This window comes from Anser brachyrhynchus, assembly GCF_964034855.1.
Source record: "Anser brachyrhynchus genome assembly, chromosome: 3".
Lineage (NCBI taxonomy): Eukaryota > Metazoa > Chordata > Aves > Anseriformes > Anatidae > Anser > Anser brachyrhynchus.
This window is the reverse complement of record NC_137696.1, coordinates 39,326,769-39,340,321: the sequence shown is the minus strand read 5'-3', so window position 1 is coordinate 39,340,321 and position 13,553 is coordinate 39,326,769. Positions and strand designations below refer to the sequence as shown.

Here is a 13,553-nt window from a genome sequence, read left to right as displayed (position 1 = left end):
ATAATAATAATAATATATTCCTGAAAAGTAAAGAAGGGAAAAGAAAGAAAGAAATCTGCAAGATCAGATTGTAGACCTATATCTATATCCCACCTCCAGCGAGGTCTCCTCCCAGTAGAAACCAGACACTTGTGGAGTGGAGAAAGAAGTTTCAGGTCTTATCCTCAGAACGAGGAAATGGCTTGGGCATCCACCTGCATCTCGGAAGCATACTCTTCTCTTCCAGAGCACAGACATGACCAAAAGTGAACACATTCAGCTAGCAGTGGGGATGCAGAGAAAAACATAAGAGAATTCAAAACATTAAATTTCAAAGTAAAATCATCTTGCACATAAAAAGAAAAACAATTGATGATATTAGTCATAAGCAGCAACAGTTCTAAACTGAAAGAGGGGAGATTTAGATTATATATTAGGAAAAAATCTTTCACTATGAGGGTGGTGAGGCACTGGCACAGGCTGCCCAGAGAAGCTGTGGCTGCCCCATCCCTGGAGGTGCTCAAGGCCAGGCTGGATGGGGCTTTGGGCAGCCTGGTCTGGTGGGAGGTGTCCCTGCCCATGGCAGGGGGACGGAACCAGGTGATGTTTAAGGGCCCTTCCAACCCAAACCAGCCTATGAGGAACTAATAAGGTGTGTCTGAAAGTATAAGATTGCACACAGATAATGCATGCTGAAATAGATATTTCTGATAGAAGAAGCTCTAATGAGTGGTCTTATTGCCTTATTTGCTAATCACAGTGTTCATACAAAATACAGCAGTGTTCATACAAATAGTGTTCATACAAATACAGCAAGGCAAACAGCTGTCTGAAGTTAAACAACCTGCCTGTGAGTTCTGCAAGTAAGCATGCAAGGACATTGTACAATTCCAGCATTTTCTGGCAGTCCTACTTTGATCGTGAGTTTTCCACACACAGTGAATTGACAGGAAAAAAAAAAATCATCCATGGTTTAAATGCTTCAATTCTATATCTGGAAACTTCTAGTAAAGAAATATATCTTATTGAATCTTTTAAGGCATATTAGTTTCCAGTGAAGACTTGAGCATACAACCTCTTTGACCAACTGTTAAACCATTTTGAAAGCACAAAGATTACTTCTATCTTTTCTGAGAAGGTACGCATTTCCTGGGATCCTCAGCTCACTGACTGGAACAGAGGACTCCCTGAAACACAGTACATCATCTTAAACACAAAGACTCCCAGAAATTCAGCTTGCTTTTCATCACTCTTCTTTGTAAACTCTGTAAACCTAATTTAGTAAGAGGTAAGTGAAATCAGCATGCCTAACACTGTTTTGTTTATCAAATGAAAGTAGTACATTTTTTTTACAAGTTATCTAATGGATAGAATTAAAGAAAAACATTAAATTCTGCCATAGTAAGGTGAATGTTTTGAACACCATTTGGAACCTTTTTCCATACCTCAAATGGGAATACACAAAGTGAATATGTTTCATCTTTTACAGTCTCTTATTCAAACATAACACTTACTGAGAATCACAACCCTTTGCTGTTCTTAAATGTTAAGACTCTCATCCTGCCAACACATGCATATTCTACTTCCAAGCACGTAAACCATCCCACTGGCTATGATATGCCAGTAAATGATCAGTGCCTGGAACCACTTACAGGCCTTGAAAATGGCTGTCCTGGTCACATGCCATTTAATTGTATTCTCTTTGTCCTCCAATTAGGCTGTGTCCGAACTCCCTCTAGTAAATGGCCTCAGCCCAATCTGGAAATTATTTGGGAAATAAAAATCACGCCAAGAGCCATTATAGCATTAATGCCAACCTTAGAGACAATCGCAATCTAGTGCCTGGGAAAGTTGTATGGTGTTGCTTAGTTTGTTAGCATAAATACAGCTATTGTGGCCAATATCATAAAGCTAACTTCACAAGATTAGTTTCACAACCAGAACACAATAATGACGAAAAACGGTGCATTTTTTTCAACAAGGGTGGAATTAAAAGGGCTGCTATGTTATGCAAAACCTCTTCCGCTCTTTGAAAATTAAAAACAAACAAACAAAGTCAAATTTCTGGAGACAAAAATGAATCCGTATTCAATAAATACTAAATAATACACTAAAACATATGCTGAGGAGAACAGTTCTCTTCCAGAATAGAATTTCTGTGGTATATACTCTGATGCTATAGCACAGCATCAGAGGCACTTCACCGTTCTCTTTTCTGTGTTCTTCCAATAATTAAAAACTAATGACAGATAATACCGAATTCCAATAACATTTCCAGAGTAAGGACTTACTGAGTTTAAGAGTACCATCAAAATAGATGTCAGCTCCCATAGCTAATATAATTCCCTTCATAACTAACATTATAATGTTATATGTAATATAAAGTGAGATGATTTGACACTGTTTTGATAAGTATATAGCCTTTTGTCAAATATTCAAAATCACTTTCTATATATCTTGAAATGTGACTATTGTTATGGTCTCTACTTAATTAAAGAATCAAACACATCTTGTCTTCATGTTATGCTTGGTTAGAAAAGTTTTCTGTTTTGAATCCTGTTTAGCTACCCCTCAACTGATTCGTTATTGCACGTACTCACAAAATGATATGCCACTTAGCCATTTTTTAATTTGCACCTATCATTCAGCTTCTGAATCTGTTTTAAAAATCAAAAGACTAAAGAATATAAGTTAATTGCCTTATATGATTACAAATCTCTGGCTGACCTTTCAACCTTTAATTTCAAGACAATATAAAATATTTATTTTGCCAAATTCAAGAGCTGAATCCGGTATGTAATTATCTTTTCTGTATCTATTTTGTGCTTAAATTTACCGTTTCAGCTTAATCCAATAAAGCATCTAGAAAAGACAAACTTTAATATTTGAATCAGCTTTTCCTTAGATAGATTTCTTCAAGGTACCTTCTTGTACCTCTAAAACAAAAGCGAATTCAGGAGGAGATTATACTAAGTCAGGTGGAAAATTAAAGCACAGTGTTTAAAACTTGGCAGTCATTTCGCTGACAGTGTCTACCCAGCTAAACTCAACAATATACAAATCTACCTGATTTCAGATTCCTGGAAAGCAAAGACCTCACAGGTAAGAGGTAGAATTTTATTGGGTAAAATGAGGTTACTGAATACTGCTTGGTTTCCAAGATATCATTTAATTATAGTAAAAAAAAAATGTTGCTAGAGGTTTATGTCATTTTTTATAGAAGGGGCTTTTTCATGACAACAGTTAAAAATCAGAAACTCTAAAACATCTTGGGGAGGAAAGTAAATCAATGTAGCCTGGGGCTCTGCAGCTGTTCAGGCTGTCTCTGATGAGGAAAAAAAAATGCTTAAAGAGAAGCTGCCTCAATATTTCAAGTTCCTGAAAGAGACGTTACAGCTAGGTGCCTCTTCATTTATGACTGCAATGGTGCTGGGTTGTATTTGTAATTCTACTTTTGTTTTGTGCATTGCTGCAGTGATGAATAACCTGTTAATCTAACTCAGATTAAATGCTCCTTTTGAACTTACTTAGAATTCTTAGTCTCACTCCTCTGCATAATGGAAAAAAAAAAAAAAAGTCTGACTTTTTCTGTTTCTAGTATTGTTTCAGAACAACCTAGTCTTTTTTTGTTCTGTGTTGACAGTAACAACTGTATTTTGAGTTAGTAAAACTATAGGCAGGCCTTTGGTATCCCATGAAGTTTGGAACAACTTCGATTTAGCCAGTCCTTGAACTCTGTGGCTCGATTCCCATCCTCTTCTGCATTGTCTATGAATACAGTCGCTAAAATCACTGCCAGATTAACTACACATTAGGTAAAACTTGCAAGAAATGCTATTCCCAGAAGTATCACTTATTCCCTCTTACAGATACTACTTGACTACAAGCATTAATTCAGTTACTGCTTTTTCTGTGTTGATTAGTACATTTACACTTTCCTATCCCCAGCATTCAGGGTAAATTAAAATGAATTGCACACCATCATTTGACTTGTGGACAGTGGGGTGCAGTAATGTACCCACCGAGCTTTTCCCAAATACACACAAATATATTTTAATAGCCCTTCTCCCTCTCTGACTAGCCTGTCAACATGCTCATATACCCTACAAAGCATGATGTGCCACCTCTTCTGACTTCCTGAACATCCTAGACTTTAAACATGTCATCTCTAAACACTCACCTTGGGTAAGAAACCCATTATAGGACAGCAATCATTCTCTAGGTTTTGCCTCTTAAATTTTATTAAAATTCCTTCTATTTCTTTAACTACAGGATCCTCAGCAATGCCTATTTCTTTTCAGAATCCATCTCTTTAAATATTGCTTTCTATAGTTCTAATTGCCAAGCTCTTTGGCATGCTCTTTTGTTTGGTCGGTCTGGGATTTTTGTTCATTTGTTTTGGTTTTTGGCCTCATGTGTTGTGTGACCCAGCACCTTTCGCTTGACAAGCAGGTTGCTGACTAAGGTGCAGTTTTCCAAACTTCAAGTGACTTGAAGTGAACTTCCAGTTTCTCTGGTAAGATACGAAGTTTCCTCCAGCTTTGTGAATTGTTAATGTCTAATTGATATCAGCAGTATTAGCAGAAAAACTTGCTGGCTGAAAAGATAAACTCTGTTTATCAAGACATTTATCAAAGAACAATAGGAGTATTACCTGACTGACCAAGCCTACTGTTAAACTTCACCCTGTGGTAAAGGACCTGTTCCGAAACGTCGGTCAGTGCATGCAACTGTAAAATTCGTTCTTTCGTGCCTTTTGGGATTCATTTGTTCTAGAAAATATTGAGCTTTGGAATTTCAAATACTCCAATATTATACCCCAAATACCAAAGTATTTATACTGAAATCACTGGCTTTGGCTTTATCTCGAATAAATTGTGATCCTGTGGAAGGGACTGCGGCTGTCTTTGCCAGCAGGTGTCTCTACAGAAGGACGCTGTCTCTCCAGAGAGATGCTGTGCTGCCAGCCGACCTGAGGGCATCTCTTGCCTGTTGCACCTCTTCCTCCTCCCTGCAGGTCGCTTTTCACAAACGCCAACATTTCTTAACGGGGAAAAAACGCGACGCGGTGCTGGTGACTGCTGTGAGGGACGGGGCGGGGCGGCCCCTCCGCGCCCCTCATGCGGCTCCGCCCTGCGCCGGCGAGGGGCGGGGAAGGGAGAGGAAGGGAAGGGGAGGGAAACGAAAAGGAAGGAAGGGGAGGGAAACGAAAAGGAAGGACGGGGAGGCCCCGCCGGCAGGTCCGTGTCCGTGCTTAGCGGGCGGCAGCGGCTGGGCGCTCCCCCGCGGCGGTGCCATGGCGGCGCCCGGCGTGAAGGCGGTGTTCTTCGACCTGGACAACACGCTGGTCGACACGGCGGCGGCCGGGCGCCGCGCCATCGAGGAGGTACTGCCCCGGCCCCGAGCCCTGCGGCCTCGGCCCTTCCCGGCCGGGCAGGACGGGGCTCCCCGCGCCCTCCCTTCCCCTTCCCTTCCCTCCCGGGCCGCCCCCGGCGCGTAGCGGGTCGGGCCGGGTCGGGTCGGGTCGGGGGGAGGCGGCGGCGCCACGGGTCCTGCTGTCGGTTGCAGGTGGTGAAGGCGCTGCGGTGCCGGCACCGCTGCGGGGAGGGCCAGGCCCGCGACATCTGCGAGAAGGTGCAGGCGAAGCTGCTGAAGGAGTGCCACGACCCCGCCAGGACGTGCATCACCGAGCTGCGGATCTCGCACTGGGAGGAGGCGATCCAGGAAACCATCGGGGGGGAGGCGAACCGCAGCCTGGCCGCCGAGTGCTACTTCTTGTGGAAAACCACCCGGCTCCGGCACCTCACCCTGGCCGAGGAGACGCGGGGCATGCTGACGGAGCTGCGCAAGGCCGTCCGCCTGCTCCTCCTGACCAACGGGGACCGGCAGACGCAGAGGGAGAAGATTGAAGCCTGTGCCTGCCAGCCCTACTTCGATGCCATCGTCGTGGGAGGAGAGCAGAAGGAGGAGAAGCCGGCGCCGTCCATATTTCATTACTGTTGCGACCTCCTGGGGGTGCAGCCTGCGGAGTGCGTCATGGTCGGTGACTCGCTCGACACAGATATTCAAGGAGGCCTCAACGCTGGCCTGAAGGCGACTGTCTGGCTAAACAAAACGATGGCAACCCCTGCAGATAGCTCCCCGGTACCTCACTACGTCATTTCTTCTGTTCTCGACCTTCCAGCAGTTTTACAGAAGATGGAGCATAAAATTAACACCAGGTTAGGAAATGACCATACGGTTAGTAGTAATGAGGCACACTGACAGCTCTGGCATGCGGTCGGAGAAACACTGAGCTGTTGACCCATCCTCATGTTTTTGACCCTAGGATTTTAAACTCATGTATGTTACGCTTTCTTATACAGCAGGTGGGCGAGTAAGAGCACAGCTGTCAGTGAAACAGGACAGAAGCAAGAGTATTAGATTAATATAAAGGACACGAGTGCAGTTAATTTAAGATAACTGCCTGTGTCTGAAAATTATTTTGGCAGATGGGCTAAAACATACTTGTCTCTGACCAAAGTTCTTAGTCCCTTGTTTTCATAGTGGACAAGAAAATTTGGATGTTGTGACCTTTCACATGCCTTGCTGACTTGTAAGTTCAGCAGAAGCTTCGGTTCAAGCCTTGTTTGCAGTGTGGAAAACATGAAAGCGAGAGAGTGTTGTACAAGCTAGTAAAAGTTCTCAATTGATCTGCAGCTTATTTCAGAAACTGAAGTGACCTTTGCTTTTTCTAAAACCAGAATTTATTGACAGAATTTATTACGTAGCAGATTACTAGGAAACGATTACCTCTGATCCCTTTTCAGGTTTAAGTTTTCAAGTTTTAGCTTTTTTTTCAGAATTTGCAGTGACTTTTCAGTTACAGAATCAGTACCTCTTGCCAAAAATATTTAAATGTGCATAAAACTTGTATTTGTAAAGGGGACCATTTATCAGAGGGACTTCATGGATAAGGTTTTACTTCATATTATCATGGTGCTTATACAAATAGGCAGTATATGTGTAATTCAGATTATAAGACAAGTTTTTGTTGGAATGTAATTGGTATAACAGGGATATTTTCAATTATCTTACTGTACTGTCAAGCTCTGTAATAGCTCATATCATTGTGCTGTCTGATTTTATTAGTTAATTTTTATCAGACTCCTTGGAGAAACTGTTCTTGTTCTTGCTCAGGTAGATGACTGCTCAGAGTCAACTGCAGGATCAGTGATTTTTTTTTGTCTGTTTTAATAGCAAGCACTGCTATACAATCCCTCCTTAATCCAGTTTCTACATGTATGTCATGTGATTTACTCTGGAGGAAGTATGACTTAGCTGTTTGTAAATGATTTTCATAACTCTCTTCCAGGAACTTGGAAAATGATATGTATGACAGTAAGGTATACAGTTTCATAAAGTGTATGTGCTATTTGTTCCACTAGATGCATCTAGTGGAACATCTAAAACTATATGTTTTAGAGATGACCCTGTAAAACACTGACATTTCTCTTTCCCATATTATTACCTTAATAACTTAATTTTGTTGTACTTCTTATTTATACTACAAAACAGACGAGAAAATTTTCCTCAAATACACATGTATTAAATGGAAATGTACACGCTTGGAAAACCTGCCTTTTTCAAAACCTATTTGCTATATATAAATAGGGCTGAATATCTGATAACATGTGAGTAATCAAACTTCATATTGTAGAATAAAGCTATGACAAATCTTTCAAGAACAGGAATATTGAGGAGCTGGCAGAAGATAGCCTGGCACGTTGGCTATAAAGAAAGGTCAGCCAAGAGTACCGAACCCTACCAGAAAAAGGGTAAGTGGAAGGAATCGTGTATACAAGAACGATATCTTTGTTTAACTTTACATGAATTTAAATTGATGTAATTAAGAAAGCTTCACAAAGAGTGACAAATTCAGTTTAGAGGAGGGTATTATTAATCTGGGTTAAATTACTTGGCAAAGGGCTCCATCATAACATTTCTCCTACATCCAAGTAGATGGAAGTATTCATACAAGTTTGAAACCCTGTCATCAAATTAATCCTTAAAAAGGGTAGAGCCATCCATGTCCTTCATGTTGTTGAGCCAAGACCTTTGAGACACTAGGATCATTGAGGAGAACAGAGGCAGGCTCCACCCGTACCTATGAGGAAATGGGCATGACCCACAAGTGATCCAATTACAGTGACAGGGTGAGTGGCCAGATGTAATATGAGACAGCAGGACTGACTGGACACACCTTTGATACTGAAGGAAGAGGCCTAAGTTAAGATTTTATTTTCTCTTTGGGAGAGTATGAAAACAGTCACTGTTGTTTAGCTGATGAGCAAAGCATTGCTGATAAGATTCCTTGTAACAGGAATTCCTTGAATCCTGTCAGGAATATTAATTAAAAGTAGAAATGTATCCAAAAGGTTAGATGAATCCCTGAAAAGATAACTTAGATGAAGCCATCTGTTATAACCATACTGTCTGATACAAAAGCAATAACTTTATTTACAACAACATCTGAAAGTACTGGCAGTATAACTCCATTGTTTGCACAGCATCAGGCTAATAGAACTGGGGTCAGAATGATGTTTCTGACGCAGCTGTGATTTAAAATAACCAATATTAATAATTCACAATTCTGTCTATGGACTTGAAGGATGTACGTACCAGGTTACCATTTTCTAATGTAAGTTGAGGTTTATATTCTCTTGCCATTGCATCATTCTAGGATGCTTCTATGAATGAGCCTGCTCATTGTGTAAAAGGTCTCTCGTTTTAGAAGAGTCTGTTCCTTGTTTTCCACTTGGCCAGTTATTTCCTTATATCTACAATCTACGAAAAAAAATGCTGTAGCTGAATGCTCAGGTGATAGTGTGGTCTGCAAAGGCCACACCTAAGTACACTTTTTTCCATTGCTGAGAACTGTACCAGGCTGGATGTGACTACTGGTTTCCAGTCAGGGCAATATTATTATGATGCTGCTATAAAACAAGAAGAAACAATGTGAGAGACTTCTCCACTGGGAGTCTTCTTAGAAGTAATTACCAAAAAAACTGGACTACATATTTGGAATAATTCTAAATGCACAAGATGGTTTTCTTGGATGGAGGTATTAGAGAAAACCAAGAGAAGATAATTTTACTTATGGAAATGGAAAAATTAATAATAGGATAATTTTCAGATCAGAAGCAGAAATAGATCAATAAAACAGTCTGTATTCAGTTCCAGTTAAGTTCTGGTTTTGCTTAGTGATATGCTCTGTTAGATAACTTATCTAGTTTAAATTATATTGCCAAAACACACTAAATAAAAAAAGAGAAAAATAAATTCCGTGTATATTTTTAAACACCTTTTTTTCAGATAAATTTTATCTACTGAGGTTGATCTTCAGTAATTTTGACTTTAGTTAAACAAACTGTAACAAAAGTGTAATACCAACTGTATTTTAATTCTTGATTTAAAATAATCCGTGTACTAGTCTAATAAAAGTATTTTGTTTATAAAATATTTCTTTTAGCACTCTGTCTTACAGTGGGTGACTATGTTTGTGGCCAGGTTTACAACAAAGGACAAGAGTTTTTTTGTTTTTTTTTAATAGCACAGAATTAGCTTTAAAATCTGTGACACTGACATATAGATATATTGAAAGTGTGTAGTTCCCATCACTTCAATCAGAGGCTGAGACATAACTCTGCGTTTATGAAGCTTCATGGCCTGACTGCATAGACCACATTGAATTCCTAACAATAGTTCACTGCCAGTTGAACCTGACTTGCCAAAAAGGCATTTGGCTGTACCCAGTGTATGAAGTATCACAGATCTGCATGTCTTAGCATCTCTGTTCTTGTTCAGCGAGCTTCGTATGTGTGAGACATTAAGCTGGACAGCAAGAGCATCAGAAATGGGAATGTTTTTCTACATGCTTGGAAAAACTTCAGCACAAAGTTGAAAGTTCTTTGAAGTGACTCAAATGGTTTGTGCAGGAGACATGCACCAGAATACTAGGCTATTGGAAAGAAGTAAGATGTTTGGATGGGGTGACAACAAAAGGTTATCACGTTTCCTGAAATACAGACAATGGATAGCTTCCTGTGCAGCAGATAACCTGAACCTATTCTGCTTGTCTTTTCCTCCGAAGCTCTTGTTAATTGGCAATGACAATAATATGGTTTTGAACTAGATTGACGTACTCAGATATCAGAGCAGTTTCTCTTAGAAAATAAATAAAGATGCTGTATGTTTAGTTTTTTTTTTTTTAATTCATGTATTCTACGAATAATATTACAGGTTTTGTTCCAGTTTCGTTTTTCCCCCCTTCAGGATAGTAGCTACCTTGTCAGAAGTGATACTCAGTGGTAGGCCAGACTGGCTTTGAAAGCACCATTGCTGCTTTAAAGCAACCGCTGCTGCAATATAACGAAGAAATTCTACTTAGGCAGAAAAATTTCTCATACTAATTTGAAATAAATGCTGAAAGATTCCCAGAGTAGAGTTGCAATATGAATTTGGATAGCCAATTGGTAGGATGGTGAGCTTAAATATACCATGCTTACTCCACTACCAGACACAATATCTTAAGATTTACATGTATGCTTACATTGTATATTCTGGGTGAAGCACAGCGAATTATGGCATGGTTTCCTATCGCCTCGTATACTGTGTGGGATTACCATCAGAAACACTTCAGTTGGTTCAGATAGGGACTTTTAGAGCACAGTTCCCCTGAGCTATGTAAAACAGCTACTCCGTGATGACTTCTGTCCTCAGGATGTCTTACTTTCCTCCATTGATTATAAACATATCTGGATGATGGATTCAAACAGAGGTATCTATTCTACTAAGTGACTGTGTGCATTAAATGTAACTATCTGAGATTCTGGTTAAAGTCAGAGCTAAAATGAAATAAGTTTGTCTTTGAAGGTGACCATCTTCAGTATGATATGTATAGTTCAAAGCCTGTTGAGCACCCATGAAGGATTACAATTTCAAAGAAATTGTTCTGGGCTGCAATGTATGGCAATATATCATCCTCCTGTATTTTAAGAGTCTGCCAAGATTCAGAACAGCCACCTGATGAAATGCTCCTTATCTCAGCATTTAAACACAAAATCTGTCCCTGGTCCCATACGACCGCTCATGCAATTAAAGCCAGAGTTGGGAGGGGAGGCTTTTGAAAAACAAGCATCACGTTGAGAATGGAGGAGTGCGGTTATTGCTCCCAGTATACTCATTTGATTCATAAAAATACAGCCAGGAATGCCTCTGTCAATAGGTTGTGCAAGAAGTCAGGAAAAAAAGCTGTTCTAACCTGGGTGCAGATGCGGTTTGGATCAGAAATTGCAAACATTTTAGCTTTATTCTTCAATAGCACCTACAGCCAATGCAGCTGGCACGAAATGCAAGGCATGTTATAAACTTGCAAACATACAGTAAATAATACTCCTGACCTCAAGGGAGTTTGCAATCTACACAGCCTTACACAAAGTTTTTCATAGTACCTACAGATTTAAGATCATAGTCTGAGTGTACTCTTAATTCTGTCAGTCATCAATAATAAAGAAATTTGTGTCCTTCATTTTTGTCTTTAACCTCGCAGCAGAGGAGCACTGGTCCCTCATCCCATGGCTGTGTGTGAAGTCAGCAGGATTTGTGTCTATCCATCTGCCCCCTCGCTATCCCGGTCTGGTCATTCATTCTCAGCATTACAATACAGCAGCAGAACCACATAGTGTTGGCAGTTTAGATATGTAGTGACTCCTTTTTCAACTTTGGCTCTAAATTGGGAGGATTTTTACTTCTAAGATAACTTGAGGGATTTAAATAAAAGTTAAAATCCTTCCTTAGTTCTATACTAACAAAACTCATCACCTGGAAATCATCTGAGCACGTTGAGAAGTACAACAAATAGAAATGCAATGTATCTCTAATGTATGTAGTGTATACTGTTCTTTTGTGCACAGCTTTTACTGTTCTATCAACCTTGCACTGGGATTGTCTCCATTATAACTCACTTTCTAGATCATGCTGTGCACATACAAGAGGCATAACAATGCAGAGATGATGTCAGCTGTGTCTAAAGCAAAAAACTGCAACTTTGCGCCTATGTTGCAAGGGACCTAAACACAGAGAATCACGTTGCCTGCTCCATATAGCATATTTCAGCTATTTATTCCGTCTGATTAAAAAAAAAAAAAAATTGCAAAGCGAGCCTTGTAGTGAAAAGTCCTCAAACACCAGGAAAAAAAAAAAAGCATTTAAAAAAACAGTAAATGAAATTATGGTGCTAATACGTGAAGTTTTAGTCCTTCAGAAATGCAATCCATGTTTCTCAGGTCAATAAAAACTAATGGAAGAGAGCCAGCTCTTGTAATAAGATCATGTGAGAACATACATTTATTACCACTTCTTGGCAGCTGTGTGCCGCGAGCACATGTTTTGGCCATGTTTGTTTTAAACAGCCTTTCCTCTCAATAAACTTCCATTCATATCACACAGACTAGGTAAATTTGTCAATTTGTAAAAAATAGTGTAAAAACATGTTTAATAAAGCCCCAAAACAAAATTTCCTGTTAGTCATCTATAGATATCAGAGTTTATAATGCAAGTTTAAAATAGCAAATTTGAGTTACTTTCCTGCAAGTTTCAAAATAAATGTTGACGATAAGTTGTTTTAAGAAGTGAATGTTCTGCAGACAACAAAGCACTAACATGCATTCCCTCAGTTTCTCTGTGTTCTGTCAGGTCATCACTGGCTCTGCGCATTGGGGTTTTCTGTTAACTGTATTCAAGAGCAACTTGGCCACACTGAGAAAACTCAACTAATTTACATTCTGGAAAAAATACATTGCTAGGCAATACGGAAGAAACTATGCAGGTAGTTTAAACTACATTTGAATATGCATTTTTTAGTTAATGCATGTAATGCATTAATACATGTTTTTGTTGGGTTCTTTCTTATGATTGCAATCATCTAAGAATTACACTTTAGATCAAGGATTTAGGGAACTGTTTTATACTTCTCAATGACTCTAGGAAATCACAAGGTATCGTTACGCCTCAATGACCCCCCTCTGCTCAATGAACTTTCCAGAAATAAAGATGAAAAACATTTCAATTTATCCTGCTTTCCAGGCTAAAGTCCATCCCAGAGAACATTAGATTAGCAGTTTTTTATTTACCTATCTTGTTACTGAGTATGCTCAATCGCATTGCCTTCAGACGTGTGGGAAGCCCATACTCCCTAGCTAGTGACCAGTGTAAAAGAAAGGTCCAACTAGGTGTGAAATCATAGAATCACAGAATCATTCCAGTTGGAAAAGACCTCCAAGATCATCTGGTCCAACCATCACCCTACCACCAATGTCACCCACTGAACTATGTCCCTAAGCACCACGTCCAACCTTTCTTTGAACACCCCCAGGGACGGTGACTCCACCACCTCTCTGGGCAACCCGTCCCAATGCCTGGCTGCTCGTTCTGAATAGAAATGTCTCCTCATTTCCAACCTGAACCTCCCCTGGCCATTCCCCCTAGTCCTATCACTAGTTATCTGCGAGAAGAGGCTGACTCCCAGCTCCCCA

The 13,553-nt window shown here is 40.0% G+C and overlaps 1 protein-coding gene across 1 annotated transcript; it reads left to right on the top strand.

Moving 5' to 3' along the window:
* Nucleotides 1-5,157: 5,157 nt before the first annotated feature.
* Nucleotides 5,158-9,478, top strand: NANP (N-acetylneuraminic acid phosphatase). Its single transcript, XM_080583955.1, has 2 exons — nt 5,158-5,365; nt 5,548-9,478. The coding sequence occupies exons 1-2, from the start codon at nt 5,276-5,278 to the stop codon at nt 6,241-6,243; spliced, it is 786 nt and encodes a 261-aa protein (XP_080440081.1). The 5' UTR covers nt 5,158-5,275; the 3' UTR covers nt 6,244-9,478.
* The last annotated feature ends 4,075 nt before the right edge of the window (nt 9,479-13,553 follow it).

Coding starts and splice junctions, on each gene's coding strand:
- NANP (XM_080583955.1), top strand. CDS start 5,276: ATGGCGGCGCCCGGCGTGAAGGCGGTGTTCTTCGACCTGGACAACACG. Junction 5,366..5,547: donor GGCGCCGCGCCATCGAGGAG/GTACTGCCCCGG, acceptor TGTCGGTTGCAG/GTGGTGAAGGCGCTGCGGTG.